Source organism: Schistocerca cancellata, chromosome 2 (assembly GCF_023864275.1).
Source record: "Schistocerca cancellata isolate TAMUIC-IGC-003103 chromosome 2, iqSchCanc2.1, whole genome shotgun sequence".
NCBI classification, from domain to species: Eukaryota; Metazoa; Arthropoda; class Insecta; order Orthoptera; family Acrididae; genus Schistocerca; species Schistocerca cancellata.
In genome coordinates this window covers 340,132,306-340,148,780 of record NC_064627.1, presented here as the reverse complement: position 1 = coordinate 340,148,780, position 16,475 = coordinate 340,132,306, and the positions used below count along the sequence as shown (strand labels likewise).

At 38.3% G+C, this 16,475-nt stretch overlaps 1 protein-coding gene across 4 annotated transcripts in view; it reads left to right on the top strand.

Annotated features, from left to right (window-relative positions):
* Positions 1 to 16,475, top strand: part of LOC126161723 (fatty-acid amide hydrolase 2-A) — a 223,739-nt gene that overhangs the window by 99,663 nt on the left and 107,601 nt on the right. For all 4 annotated transcript variants that reach the window (XR_007534948.1, XM_049917759.1, XM_049917760.1 and 1 more), the window contains one exon: positions 5,797 to 5,895. Coding sequence is in view for 3 of the 4 variants with exons in the window: in XM_049917759.1 (XP_049773716.1) it covers positions 5,797 to 5,895 (99 nt within the window). In the remaining variant the exon portion in view is untranslated. The remainder of the gene's footprint in view (positions 1 to 5,796; positions 5,896 to 16,475) is intronic.

Here is a 16,475-nt window from a genome sequence, read left to right as displayed (position 1 = left end):
ATACGCAGCATACATGTTGCTGCACATCAAAGATATTTCCAAAACGTGTCTTTTTCCCTGAGTTTCATTTTCTAAAGTGCCGGGAAACTCTATGCCCTTGTATAAAACAATAATCATTCAAAGGATTGATAAGTTTTGCAGTTACGAGGGAAAATATACTGTCACTTAACGTGGAAAAAGTGTGTTTTCACTTGGGAGAAAGTGTGTTTTTAACCGGGAAATCCGGGAAAATTCCGGGAAATTTTTTTCCTTGTCCACGTATACACCCTGATAAATCACTGCCACTATCTGCTAAACACTGTACTTCTTCGTTACACTCTCACAGACTAATTATTGGATGAATCAGCACCTTCCTTTCATTGTTGATGTCAGAACCCTCCTCCAGCAAATCGTTCACAACCTCCCTTCTATTGGAACCTTCCCTGTTTCCATTTTTGGGGAAGTACCCTCCTCACTTTTCTTACCCATACTATCTATTCTGTCCACTAATGACGGCTCGAAAAAAATTTTTTCCAGCAATTCGCCCTTCTCCCTTTCACCTCTCCCTCCCTTTTTTCCACTATTAATTGACTGACCCCCATTTTGGTCACCATTTTCCTGCCTCTGCCTTATGGCCTCACAGATGTCATCATTTAGAGACGCTAGTATTTCTTCTGCACTGACATCACTGATGTTCTGCAGCTTCAGTACTTTCTTCTTCCCCAGAACATGATTCATCTTCAATGTGGTTGCTGAAGAGTTTCGGGCAATTAGGTTCTGTCGCATTTTCTGCTAGTACATCACCCATTTCATCTGCAATGCAGTGCTTATTATGCTTTTTTTTTGTACAAAAAATCCCCTAAACCTCTGTTAAATGTACAGATTTTTATGTAGCTTGTTTCATCTGTTGTTACTACCTTCTTCTGCTCCTCACTTATAATCCCTGTCTGTTCAGTGCTAATGCATACAAAGGATTTTGCTAGTGGATTCAAATTACTACTTCCCCTCTTGTAAATGCTAGTTCTTTCACAGACGGCATTTAGTTTGATGGATTCTGGGATTCTGTACCATAACTTATATTTACCCCCATTTGCCCGTGACCTTGGCGCAACATTATCCTCTCGCACTGGAGAATACGATTGATAATTGTGCACTTGCTCCCCATTATTCTGCCTATCATTTGCTGTATAGCGCCACCTGCCGGTACCTCTGCTCCTGCTATTTCCACAGTACGTGCCATTTCTGTCAATGTTTACATTCTGCCATGTTTCTGCATTATTTGGTGGTTTGACATTACAATTTGCATGCTCCTCCTCATGCAGCAACTTCTCAGCTCTCTCCAAATATCTAATGAATTTATGAACGTCATCCCTCAGAGCTGCAATAATTTTGTTTTGCCAGTTCATTTGTTCTGGCTCAACTTTATTGTTTAAATCTGACAAATTTGTCATCCACTTTAACATGAACTTTCTTACGCTTTCCTTTCTGAGATTAAATTTTTCCCCAGCCCAGAAGCTATTTAGCAACTCCATTTATTTTTGCTTGCTCCAATATTCTTTAAAAAACACCTCTTTAAATTTATGTAGAATGTCATACTTTTCAGTAGTGATAGCCCCCAAGTTCTAGCCTCTCCCAAGAATTTAGACGTAATAAACGTTATTTTTTTCTGTCTGACCACAAACTAGGTAGAATACCTTTAAAGTCATTCCAAAATTCTATTGGATTTATATTTCCTGTTGGATCAAAATGTCAAAACTGCCTGTTAATGACATACGATATTTCAGGCAATTCTGCTACAAAACTACACCCACTGCTGTTAGCTCCATGATTGAAGACAGTTTCAACTTGGCATAATCTACTGCTATGCTCATCCAACTTATTTTTAACCTCTTCTACCTGGTTAGTTGGTTGAAGAACATTTTCTTCTTCATTCATACATTTGGCACATTCAGAACTGATTTTACTCTAACAATTTGTGATCATTTACACATATAGACTCTACCGCAATTATTTTGACCTCTACTTTCTTCGCACTTTCTTTTATCAGATGTACCCTTTGTTTGTTTCCAATAGCAACTTTTTTCAAGGCATCTGTTAATTCACTTTTTACAGTTTTAATGAATTGTTGGCAGTTATTCTCAACTTGAAAAATTTTGCCATCCACTTCACTTTCTAATGACATCAAATCATTTTTCCACATTTCTTTTAAAACAGCAGTCTGCTTTTCAAGTTTTTCATCAAGTTTACAAATGTTCTGACCAATCGTTTCAGCCAAATTAGTATGTTGTTTGTCTCTGTCTTTTATAGAACCCATTAATGTTGCAGATATTTCTTGCATACTTCCAGGTTCTATTCTCTGCATTACTGTTCCTGTTTACATTGTTCTACCGGTACTATACCATATTTGGTATCCGCAATTGACACATTTGATTCAGTAGCACTAACAACACTGTCATCACACAATAGGTTGTTACTGATTTCATGCTTAATGTCACTTTCATGATTTACATTATACCCACTAGTTATATTAACTGATATCCTTGAAGCAGTTTCTACTCCACTGTCCGTAAGTAACACAGAAATATTGTAAAAAACCACCTCTTTTACTTTAACATCTACTCCTTCACTCTGTTCAGGCATGCTAGTATGTGAAGCACTAACACTGAATGGGATTTCTTCCTCTATTTATAAAATCTTTATCACTTTCCATGTTACTCAGTCTTTCAGCACGCACGCGTACACACACACACACACACACACACACACACACACACACACACACACACAAAAACAAATGTAACAAACTTGACTTATCTTTTGTTCAGTGGTGCAGCCTCAGCAGGCTGAAACTGCGGGTCCGACTTACTTAGTCTGCTGTACCAGTTTCAGGGACCCCGCTCTTCGTGTAAGTTGGCAGTCCTGCCCTGCCATACTGCTGCTCTTTGATACAACTATGATGCTGTCTGCTGCTTTGATGAGCCCATATTGTTATTGTGACTGTTTAACATCTTCTTCTTTCTTGTAGGTCTCTCCAGCGACTCGAAACAGGTTCTGTTCAAATTTCCATATGTACCAATTTACTTAACTTTTCATTATCATTCAGTACACGGTCTTTCATGAAATTTCTCTCAACCACGGATTCAGTGTACTGCGGCTCTTTAACTGTTTTCCTGGCTGAACCATGTGCAGCGGCACGGTTCCTTTTGTCTATTACCTGCACCTACCTGTGAACTCGTTGCAGCAGTTCGCTGGTAGGAAAGCCGTATGAAAACCTACCGTACTGCAACTTGCACCAGGCTGTATACAACATATATATTCCAAGAATTGATCTTAATTTTGAATGAAAGGTGGAAATACCTGCAAAACTTTGGTATATTCTGAACCTTCATGATCTACACCTTCACTGCCAAGCCTGTGCTAATCTTAACATAATCATGCACGAACCCTTCCATTCATGTTAGCAAGTTTATGGTAACGTATTTCCCAAAATCTGAACAGCTACTAAGCATGGATTGTTCTTAAATGAAAATGCTCGCCATAGTATTAAATTTATTGGTGTCTAATGCATTAAAGTTTTTTGTCACCGATCTGCTCTATATGCCTCGCAGAATTACTCTCTTTTCTCATACACAGAATTACTTGATAAGTCCGTACTTTCTAAAAAGCACACCGGAATAAAATATGCTTTTTTAAAACACTTTTGAAACATGCAGCACAACTAAAACTGGCAAATTATAACTTCCTTCGGAGCTCGTACTACACATGACTGTACCCTTGAAAGGCTGGGCTCTGACTACTTAGACTGCTGTAAGCATTCTATATCTCCAAGAGAAAAGACGCGCGAAGAATACTACGTTGTGATTGGTCAGTTTTCTTTAAGGCCAATAGAAAAACATTATTCTCCTGCGTTAGTCCGCACTTTTCATGACTAACCAATCAACAAATAACACACTTTCAAACTGCACTTTTTCCCGAAATAAATATTTAATATTCTGATATTTTGTTTATACTTTACATTATTAAATATTTTCATTTGCACTCGAATTAGCTTTCCTTTTACCTTAAACTTACTTAACATCTTGTGATACAAAATTCCCCTTTGTCTGCATTCACACACTAGTTCGTAGAGCGTTCATCAGTAGAACAATGATCTACATATTTACTTTAAAGCACATTCATGCATCATTCACACTATTAAAAGCATATACAAAACTGTACAAACATAAGTAAAAAAAACCTTCCATAAATAAACAGAACAATTCACAAAAACATTCTCTTGACCTGTTTCTTGAATGTCTCTGTCTGCTACTGCCCTCTGGCAGGTGAAAATTAGAATTACATACTCGACTGAACCCGCTTCAGACCATCTGTCACTGTGCACGCATGAGTCATTCTCCCGATACACAGACTCTAGACAGAAGTGATGTAAGGTGCTACGCATGGGGGAGGGGGGGGGGGGGGGATATGCAGTAGTACCATCCAGTGTTACCATTGAAACGTAACAGGTGCAACATTGCTATTGACCACCATGACACCACTACTCATATGGCAGTGGTCCTCAGGTGTGTTCTCTGACAAGATCACACCAGACTCTGGCATACAAGGCTGCCCAGGGCCAGTGTAAGCTAGTGTGAATGTGAACAGTGGAGTGCACATTGCGAGTGCTGTTGTATTGCCTACAGTGTTATTCTGGTAGACTCTAGTTGTGATAGATGAAACCCTGATACGGCTTGGACTGAACTTTGCGTGGGTTACAGACTCCAGGTAGATTACACTGTTTATGAATAGTATCTTGTATCCATATCTCTTGTTTTGAGTAAGCGGTGCTAATACTGTTTGGTAACTGTCATTTATAAAACTACTCCTCCCTCCCTCCTGTCTACCCCCCCTCTCCCACCCTCTGTTTATTCTCCCTCCCCCCTTTCCTCCTCTGCCACTCTTACTGTATATGCACCATGTAATTAATTTAAGCCATCTTCTTTCTGTTGACAACTTTTTTGTTCTTACTGTGATACATCAGGTATTTGCAGCTATTTATTACAAGTTAAACTCATTCGTTGACATAGCCTCTTGCACATTTGTTGGAAAATTGTTGCTAATGCAGGTAGTGCTAAGATGAACGTAACCCCATCACAGAAAGAGTCCATGAAGAGACATGTTAAAGAAAGTGGAGGATGGAACTGAGGAAGTCCAAGATCTTTTGACCAGAAATCTGACCATGGGTGGATGGATTCTCTTTATGTGTGATATTCACTCAACAGAATGATGGGTTGAGGAAGTTGGGATTTTGTTATGGATGGTGCAGACACAGTGTGTAGCTCTTGTTACCCATGACCCGACCAATACCACTTGTAACAATGCTGCTCTTTGGACCACCTGTGTGCAAAAGAATTATTTTTATTGAGCAGTGATAATGTGGCTGCTAATTTATGCTAAAACTTTGTGCCCATTTCAGAAGACAAATCTTAGCTGTTTCTTAATATTGGCACTCGATCTTAGTTATGTATTTTGTCTTCAGTTTTTGAATAACTTTTTTTCTTCTTGCTTGTTTGTAAATATTACCTTTTTTATCTTACATTTTGTGCTTCATGTATCTTACATTTTGTGCTTGATGTACGGAACCACTGATTTCAAATCTGGGTATTCATTATTCTTAATTTTTTTCTTGTTCTAGTCAATCCTGTCTTCATTGTTTCTGTTACAGTGATGCATAGTAGTTATATTACATCTGTCTTATTATTGTTATGGTTACATGTGCACTGCAAAAAATCTTTAATGTATTTCCTACTATACAAGCAATAATTTTATTTGTTACAGATTAGACTGGAGAAGATGAAAATGTCTATTGATATATGGCTTGCGAAAATGAAAGTTAAAAATGGACCTACTTTTTGTGAGGAACTGGCAAATAGAGAGGTAAAAATCTTGTCGCGTTTTTGCAGTTGAGAAGATTTTGTAACAATCTCGGAGTTGTTGTGAATAGTCTGCCGCATGCTTCTCCCTCAGCTGTGAACCTGTATGTAGGCACAAGTACATTTGTTGCAGTTACGTGGATTCGAGGTGTTCCGCCTGAACTGGTTGTTTGCAACAAACTTTGGAGCCTGCTTGTCGTGTGTGTGACTTCTGCCTCCTTCTTTCACTGCTGTACAAGACTACTGTGTGCATAGGCATTCCTTACTGTTGTTTCTGGTATGTCATTGATTTTAGGTCCCCCCTCTATTCTATGGCATGCTATTTTGCATGTGCACATTCTTGCTTTCATATCAGTTTTTATTGTAGTGTGTTTCCTTCTCTCTTTCCCTCTTTCTTTGATTTTCATGTTCCACTTTTATCATATGACCCTGCATTCTAAGGGCAATGAGGTACTTTTTTCTTGTTGTCTTTATATTCAGAATTGCATTACATAAAGAAGGCGATGAATAGCAGACAGGCACATTGAAAAGACTGCAAGATACTTGTAAGTTAACAGACTTAAGCCCTTCATCAGACATAGACTAAACAAAACACATGCACACATTTGCACATTCACGACCCATGCACACATGGCTGCTGTCATGTACAGGCACTAAAGCCATACTGTGACTGCATCTGAGATGAGCAGTCATCATTGCTGGGTTGGGTAGTGGGTGTATAGAAGAGAGGTGCGATGGGGAGCCATAGCAGTGTAGAGGTGGGGGAAGGTGCTAGTGGTGCGTGTGTGTGCTTGCATGGATGTGGTGAGTGCGGGGTAGTGGGCTGCTAGGTTCAGCATCAGTCGACTGTGCTTATAGAGGAGGGGGAGGGGCAAAGGGGAGGGGAGAGGAGAAGAGAAAAGGGAAACGACTGGCAGGGTAGAAGGTGTGTGTGAGGGGTCTCCGGCTGCTTCTGACCAGTGCGCTCAGCCACCCCATGCCAGTGCACACAACCAGCCCACTGCATTTTGTTACATTTCACCATCTATTTTCATTTTCGTGTAATTTTACTTGCTTCACCTGATGTGAGCGTTACGCCTGTATTGTACAGTGACTGGGGGACTGATAGTCTGATGCGGGAGTTGACCTCCTACCGCAGGCCAGACCTATAGGGGCAGGGAGGGGATTCTTCAGCCCAGGAGAGCTCTCTCATCTCATCACAGTTTCTTACTGTTTGATGTTTTCTTCCTTTCCATCTGCTTTTTCACTGGCAGGATGTAGTAAAGATCAAATTAGCAATCTGTCCTGTTCTTCTAGATATCTTTAGGCTTCGATTGTTAAAGGAAAAATGCTCGTAGTGTTTAGACCGCTTCCAATCTCCCCAAAAAATTCATTCCTATCAATGCTTCATTCGACATGTTGTTTTCAGTGATTGCTAGGTTTATGAACAGCATGCAAGCAAGCATCCTCCTCCACCTGGCCATCTACTTACTATGAAGCATCATGGTGACTTGATGATGTGTAGCATAAGCTGATGTTATTGCATTGGCCTCATTATAACTCTCATTACACCAGTTGTGGCCAGAGATTATTGCACATATATAATTGACTACCCTGCTAGTGTAGTAGTGATTTGTTTACAGGTGAATATAATGGTGTCCCTGTCCATGTCCCCATGGTTTGATGAACAAATGGATAAAGTTCAATGTTTTCCCTGTTTATTCAATCACTCTACTGAAATTTACGGATCATTTCCATCCAGTTTTCGTGGAGACATTTCCTCACTGAACTGAGTGCTGAACTGAAAGGTAAATGGTGCAAAATTCCTTTGCAGACATCCCATATACTACATACTACCAGATAAATCACAGCTATTGTACAGGATAAAAATCTGCATCTACACAATTACTCTCCAACTAACACTTAAGTGTTTGGCAAAGGGTTCAGACGACCACTTTCAGACTATTTCTTGACGATTGCACTCTTGAATATTATATGAGAAAAATAAACATCTAAAACTTTCCATGTGAGCTCTGATTTCTCTTATTTCGTTACAGTATACATTTATCTCTATGTAAGTGGGAGCCAACAAAATATTTTTTTCCATTTAGAAGAGAAAATTGTTGATTGAAATTCTGTGAAAAGGTCTCGTGTCAACAAAAAAAAAAAATCTTCATTTTAGTGACTGGCAACACAGTCCACTTACCGTGTCTCCCCTATTTCTAGATAATACAAAATGGCCAGCCCTCCTTTGAATTTTTTCAGTGTCGTCTGTCAGTCCTCTCTAGTCAAGATGCCATACCACACAGCAACACTCCAGAAGAAGACAGATGAATGAAGTGTAGCTGGTCTCTTTAGCCGAACTGTTCTGCCAGTGAAACACAGTCTTTTGTTCACCTTTACCAAAACATTTTCTGTGTGATGGTTGTTACTCATGTTGTACAAAGTTGTAATCCTTAGGTATTTAGTTAAACCAGTAACCATAAATTTGTGAGATTTATCATGTAACTGAAATTTAACAATTTAATTCATACTCATGTTGAGTATCTCTCACATTTTTTGATTAAGGTCAGTTGCCACTTTTTCAACAGTCGGGTATCTCTTCCAAATTGTTATGCAATTTGTTTTGATCTACCGATGGCTTTACTAGACCATAAATGACAGTATCATCTGCAAGCATTATATGGCGACTGTTCAGATTGTCCCTTAAATTGTTCATATAAATTAGGAATAGCAAAGGGCTATGACACATCCTTGAGGATACCAGATATAACTTCAGTTTCAGATCACTTCTTATCATTTACTACAAACGGTGACCTCCCTGACATGAAATCATGAATCCTGTTGCACAACAGACACAACACTCAGTATGCATGCAGTTTGAATAGAAGTTGTTGTGAGGAATGATTTCAAAGGCTTTCTGAAAAACTAGAAACTAGAACCATCAAAGGCAATCATTACATAACGTGAGTAAAGACCCAGTTTTTTGAATCTGTGCTGATTGTGTTCGGAGGTCATTTTCTTAGAAATATTTCCTGATATTGGAATACAATATTTGGTCCAAACCCCAACTGCAAATCCAAGTCAGTGACATAGATCTATAACTCAGCAGATTACTCCTGTTTCCTTTCTATGCATTGGTGTGACCTGTTAAAGTCCATTCTTTAGATATGGACCTTTTGAAAGTGAGTGTTGTACATTATTGCTAATAACTGGACCTGTTCCATCTAAATGAACCTAATTGGTTTACTGTTCTAACTGGCTGGAAGACTTGTTTTCATGAAGTGTCTTCAGCTGCTTTACTACACTGACGGTATCTACTTCCAAATTATGCTTGTTGGCAGCTCGTTTTGATTTGAATTCCGGAATATTTACTGCATCTTCTTTGGTGAGGAAATTTTGGAAAAATATGTTTTAAGAGGAGTTGGAAAGCCCTATCTCAACAATGTTAAATTTTGTCATTTGTCTTCCTTGTATTTCAGAAACCACTGAAGCAACTGACATAAAACTTTTACGGGATATTACAATCATTGCATTTCAGCCACTACTTTTGGAAATACGATTTTTTAATTACATGTTTCAAATTTTGTGTAATTTTTTGTACTTTCTCCTAAATAATTTTAATTATATTTAATATTATGTTTTTCTTTTAGTTCAGTAGACTCAGGATGTATGCATTGCTACACCTTGAAAATTTGAATATTCTACTCGAAGTGGTTTCTGAGATTCAGGGAAAAACGCAGCAGAAAATGTAAATTTTCAGGAACAGCTTCTAAAGCTTAAAAAGACTGAAACTTAATATATGCTTTATTTTTTATTCTTATTCACTGAGAAGCACTCTTCACCATACTGTGTATCATTCTCTTGATCTTATTCCAAGGTTCTTATTCTTTTCTTCTTTCTGGACTCTTTAGTGGCTAATTGTGCTGCATACTCCGCTTTATCGATGCAAACCTTGTCCATCTATTAAAGTTCTCTGATGTAGTTTGCTCCAGAATTAATCTCAGTATGTGTAGCACTTTCACCCTACCAATGTTGCCATAATTAAAAGCAATAACAGCATCACTGACTCACTGACCCCCCCCCCCCCCCCCAATCCCCAATTCAGTGCCTTCACTCCAACAAAAACATTTTTTTCTGAATGAGCCCATATGAGATTATTGGAAGACTCATTTGGATTTTGAGTCTGACCATGAAGACACTTCTTCAGGAAATCAGGATTTGTCAGGTGTCTGTAAGTAGGTTTTATGACATTCAAGGCTGCTGCTGGGATGGAATGTTTATGGATGTATGAACTGTTTGAGTAATGGGCTTTGTGGTAATAGAACCATAAATCTGGTCTGGTAGGGCAAAGTTGGTGTATTGGTTTTTCATCTCTTGACAGTCTGTGGAAGGAAGTAGCTGATATTGCCTGCTTCATTTTCAACAAATCACTGTATTATTTCTAATGACTATCCCATAATACTGCTGTAGTTCATCAGTAATTTTGTCTGTCACCATGACTCTTTTTGGTTTTACCGTTAGAAAGTTTCTTGTCTCTCAAACTTTTTTCAACTTTCCCAACCTGATGCCTGTCCTCTTCTGGACATGACCAACACACTCTAGTTTTGTGATAACCTTGTCACCGTAAGGCTGAATGGCTACCAAAATGTTATGTGTTTTTGAGTCCCCATCACCTAAGAACTTAGTGTAACAGACACCCCTTTCATTCACAAATTGACTAGAAATTTCAGTAGCTGCAGAGGCCTCCATACCATCACTTGTTCCTTCATAATTTCTGTCAGATTTGTCCTCCTTCATTCCTTAGCTTATATTTATAACAATGTTCTGTTACAATGTGGAAGTCTATTATCTTTACAGTATCCACAGTAGACACTGAAGCAACAGAATTCCTAGAACTGTAGCTCCACTTCTGCCAACTTTCACCAAAAGCTGCTGATATATCAGTCATACCATCATTTATTTTCAGCATGCTTCATTGACTTACATGCAATAGGTTTCACAGCAGCTCCAATAAATCCTGTATACTAGTCGATTTTACAAGGTGGACATATGGCATATTCATTACAGCAGACCTTGTTTCTGGTGCAGTGTGTCCCATGCCAATAGGTCTCAATCCATAACACTGTCTATCATTTACTTCAAAAACTTACCTTTGCATTTAACAGAACTCCAGAATAAATTAGTATATTTACAACTAGCATAATCAATGATAAGTTTTCTGGCTAGTCCATTTGATGCCTCAGTGCCTTCATGTAAACTAACTGGCCCTCCGCATGCTTTACAACACACACCTTCACATAACACCTTTGTTAGGATGTTTAAATCTATCAGAACCTAAACAAACTTATAATTTATTTCACTTTCTTTTTCAGAAAACTTGTTTCACAATGTTTTATTTTAATATTCGAAGCACAAATTGGTGATTCTCTAGCTACTGGCCAGTTGGGCTGTGTTTCACTGTCTGTAACTTCACATGCTACATATTGAACAGAATGTTTTGCCTTTCTTTGAAAATCTATTATCATAAAACCCATGTTTTTAAAAACACATTGTTTTAGTGTTATACTTCACTTTGTGAGAGATGTAGCTGTTCATTCGTCACTTTTCCTTGAAAAAACGTTAGCACTTCCACATACGATGCATGTTTATACTATGAAATGATAAGATACTTTTTTCAACAATGCTTCCAATACAAACAATGTAATTTCACCTTTATAACACTACAATCTACAGCCTTCTATATAAAAAAGCACTGATTTTATTAGATCTTAAAGTAAAAAATTTTAACATTTTCAAGCACTGTTGACAATATTTAAAAAATTTAAAAAAAAGAAAAAAAAATTTTCCTTCCCAACTCTATGAAACCCACTTTAATGGTGCTGTTATCAGTAAAATTTCCATTGGTATCACACAGTGAAGATATTGACTGTGTCTTGCTGCTGGTATACTTTACATATGACAAGAATCTCTCTTGATTTTCTGCTAGATTTCCAAACAGAGTTTTTTGTGGAAACTATGTAACACACCTTACTTTGAAGTATGCATTATGTTCAGAGTATCTATAAACTGTAGCCAGGCATACTTTTTTCATTGTTTCTCTAACATTATCCAGACATGTTTTCTGTGCCATGGGGGATCTGTTCCGTCTGTTATTAATTTTTGTGGTATAAAACTCTCAATTGCCATCAACACTATTTCTGTGAATTTAAGCCAGTTTAGTCGACACTTGGCCTAGTTAGTGAGGAAGGAATGGATACCGCACTTCAAGAAGGCATCAACCGAATTTTATCTGCCTCTTTAAATAGATATATTTTTTGTTTAAACAATGGAAAGTCTGTGATGGAATAACAAACAATATGATAAGAATAGATTGCTACTCACCACATAGAGGTGGACTGGAGAAACTGAATCACATTCTCCAACAGGAATTTGGCCATCTTATGTCATGCACTGAAATGAGGAATATCCTTTCCACTATCGTCCCCACCAGTCCTACAGTGGTGTTCCATTGCCCATCAAACCAATGTAATCTTTTGTCCATTCCTACTCCATCCCTGCTCCCAACCCCGTGCCTTATAGCTCATATTTTTGCAGCAGGTCTAGATACATACATTCTCCCACTACCAGCTACTTCAGTCCTGTCAAAAACTTCTTCTATTCCATCAAAGGCTGGGCTACATGTGAAACCAGCCATGTGATCTACAAACTAAGCTGCAATCACTGTGCCGCTTTTTGTGTGGGCATGACAGCTAACAAGCTGGCTGCTTGCATGAATTGTCACCACCAGACTGTGGCCTAAAGACACAGGACCACCCAGTTGCTGAACGTGCTGCCTTCACATAAATCACTGTTTCACAGCCTGTACCATCTGGATTCATTGAACTGCGCAGGTGGGAACTCTCCCTAGAACACATTCTTTGTTCCCTTAACCTACCCAGGCCTCATCTTCTGCCGGTCCCTGTCCTCTGCCTACCTGTGCTCTTCCCTGCTTCCATTCCAGCAGTATAAATGCCTTCTATCCCACCATCACATCTAATATACTTCTTTTCTCGCCCCTCTCCCATTACCCCTCTCCCTCCCCCGCCCCCTCCCCTCTTGCACAGCCTCCCTACTGCGCACCTAGCAACCCATTCTGACCACACCACATCCCTGCATGCTTCTACAGGCAGCACATCTTTCTCCGTCCTCCCCTGCTATTCCTCCCCCTCCCTGCCCCATGCTGCCACCTCTCCCCCACCACCCTTCCTAATAAATTGCTGCTCACATCAGATGCCATTACAGTCTGCAGTCACCCCAGTGCTGGGTGACAGTGCCCATATGACTAAGAATAGTGTTTGTGTAAATGTGTGTGTTTTCTATATAGGGGGGAGCACTTTTTTTTGTCCAAAAGCTTAAATGTTTAGCAATCTACTTCATTGTGCCTGCTTGTGACTCAGTATGGTGAGTAACAATATCCCTTTTGTGTTGTTTAACCAGTTATTAGTTTATTCCAGTTGTTTAGTATAATTTCTACCCATATTTACTCACAGCAACTACCTATTTCAATTTCACTACAAGATAAACTATTTCTAACAGCATCAAACATGCCACCACTAAGTGCATTTAGTCTCTCCTCTCTGAACATCGTTAGTCCTTGGTAAAAATTTCACCTGAACTTATCTCTGGCTTTAACTAACTTTCAGTATCTATAATAGTTTATGCCACAATGCTTTCTGTGTCTGCTTGGATCTTTGGTTCTTTCCCAACACAGCTATGATAATTTACAACTATGAAACTGATGTTTCCTAGGTCTAATTTCATTCTGTATTTCACTTTTTTTTATTTCTTTGTAAACCTCTAATCTTAAAAACTGCCCAGTCCTCTTCACACTGCCCCTGCTACTCGTGTAGCCATCTCATGTGTAGTGTAGATCTATTCTGTTGAGACCTGTTCTAGTAAGCCGATCCCGACATCTTGCATCGTATGAAACCAAGTCAAGGAATTTACAGTGTACTCGGTCTCAAAACTGCTTGACTATCTGATTCAGACCCTCCACTCAGCTCTGTACAAAAGGTGTAAATCGGTCCTGTCAGTAGTCCTCCAGATAGTGAGCTCTGCCTTCATCTTACAAGGGAGACTGACTGTCTTTACCATTATGGATAGCCACTGGAAACGAGAGAGAATCTCTTCCGATCCAAAGTGACACACATCCTGGATACCAATCACCACCTGCAGTTGGTTGCAATCTGTGTTCTTGATTGCATAAATTGAGCATATTGCTTGTAAATATACAAACACACAAGAAATTAAAGATTATACTGTAAAAATGCACAAAGCTGAATAAGTGGCACACTTCTATTTAGAAGGTCGCAATATAATGAACAAACGCACACTCTGCATAGCTGGTGCTGCTTGAACAGAGATGGGTACCTTACACTTTCATATTGTATTGATTCATTTCCCATTATTTTGAAAACCACATGTGCACTTTCCTTTTCTCTGTTATCAGCTGATTTTACATTAAAGGTAAATTTACTTGCTGTGTGTCAGCTTGCCTCTCAGTAAATGTGTTTACATTTTTGTTTCTTTGATAAAGAGTGATGCTGTAACTGTTTTCTCCTTCCTATGTTGGTACTGTTTTCATGCAGTGATTGTATGCTTAGCTTGATGTTATTGTATGTGGCTTTCTTATTTCTTTTAGTTAGCCGATTGATGTTAGGATATTACAAATGATGATTTGTAGAGAGGAGTAGGCTGTACATCTCCAAAATTTTCTGTCTTTTTTTTTTTTATGAAAATGTCAACACACATCCAGAGCTCATAAGCAAAAGAAAACTTATCAAGCAAAAGAAAAAGATACAATCTTGACACTGACTAGTATTACACTCTTAATATTAATGTACAGGAAATAATAAAGGTATTGATAGTGACAGTATGCAACAAAATATCTCTATGGTAGCAATTCCACATGACACAAGCACATGATAAGGTGCTACAAATAAAGGGTTTGTATGACATTTACAGTTTATAGCGGGAGTATGCAGAGCGTATGTACAGATTTGTATTATTTTTTGCTTACCTGTGGACTTGGCTTTCATGTGTTGGAATATTCTTAAGCTCAGCTTGCAATGATATTTTTCTCTGTATGATTTAACAGTTACTAGGGCTTTAGGGTGAAGTATTTTGTTATGGAGGATATACCAAAGTAATAGGTTGACTGACATGCTCAGTACTTGTATTTAATTTAACCGTTGGAATAATAACTGCTGAGAATTTGTATATGACATTCTGACTGCTTTGAAATGCAGGCAATGATTTTAATTTTTGCTTTGAACAAATTATCTTATTCTTGGTGAGTAAGAAAGCGGAGAGTTGACGTGATAGGATATTATGTATATGTTGGCATTTGAACACTGCTGTTTTTGTTGACTACATGGTTATTGGAAGGAAGGTAAAGGTTTAACACTCCATCAACAATGAGGTTATAACATGTGAAGCACAAAGTCAGGTAGAAGAAGGCAGGAGAAGAAAACAGGTGCTTAAATTTAACTGATACAGGAGGCAATGAAAAACCTAAATCTGAATGTCAAATGGGCATTTCGGCCCCACTAAGCCGGGTTTACTGTGTACTAATTTTGAAAAGCTGTCATGGCAGTGCATGTTGTTGATTGTTACTGCACACCAAGTTAATGTACTGATAGTAAAATCATCATTTTAATGCTACAAGCCTGAGTATTGAGCTTCTTATTTATGATCCATTAAATGAAATCCCATGAGTATACATATAACTATGAAAATGTTCTCAAAACTGAATATGTTTGTCATTACTAGTTAATGCTGATTTTTATTTTTGTTTCAAAAGTAATCTTAATATGCTAGTTTCTTTTGCTTTTGGATAAATTACTCCATAAAGTGCTTCATTTATTCCCTCTGCATCTCAGTAACCCATTTACTCTGTATCTCAGTAACCTTGATCCAATATCTTGGAAGATCTGCAGACTTTTTGTTTAATCACTTGGTGTATCTGGTGACTACTCAAGAAGCCTCTGTCAGGAAGGTAGCACATCAACCAGACGGATCCTCATTCAACTTTGAAAACAGTTCAGAATCTGGACTCGTAACTGGCAAGTGAGATAATATCTCTGACTTGTACTTGGTCGACAGGTTAATGAAATGCAGGTCTGCATTAGAATGGAAAATGAATAACTCATCTTTGATCTTTGGAGATGGTGCACAGATACACACTGGAGTGGAAGGAAAAAATCTGTTGTCATATCTGCTTAGAATAATTCAGATCATCTAGCATGATTCCATCTGGAAATATCACTAGTATTATTTCCTTGCTAGTTGAAAATAAAGATCCTCACTTGCTTTTTTTTTTTTTTTTCAGATCAGAATGCATACTAATTTCATCCACTTTAGTGCAGTATGGAACAACTATAGTTAAGACTTTGTTAATACATTGTGTTAGGTATGACCATCCAAGTCAGTAGCACTTGACTTGCAGTGTCTACTACTAAATTAAAAAAAAATTGCTGAATAAGGGCTGTTTTTGCAAACAGACTAATCATACCTCAAAAAATAACTCGGAATTTAATCATAACTTATTTAACGCTAAATTGG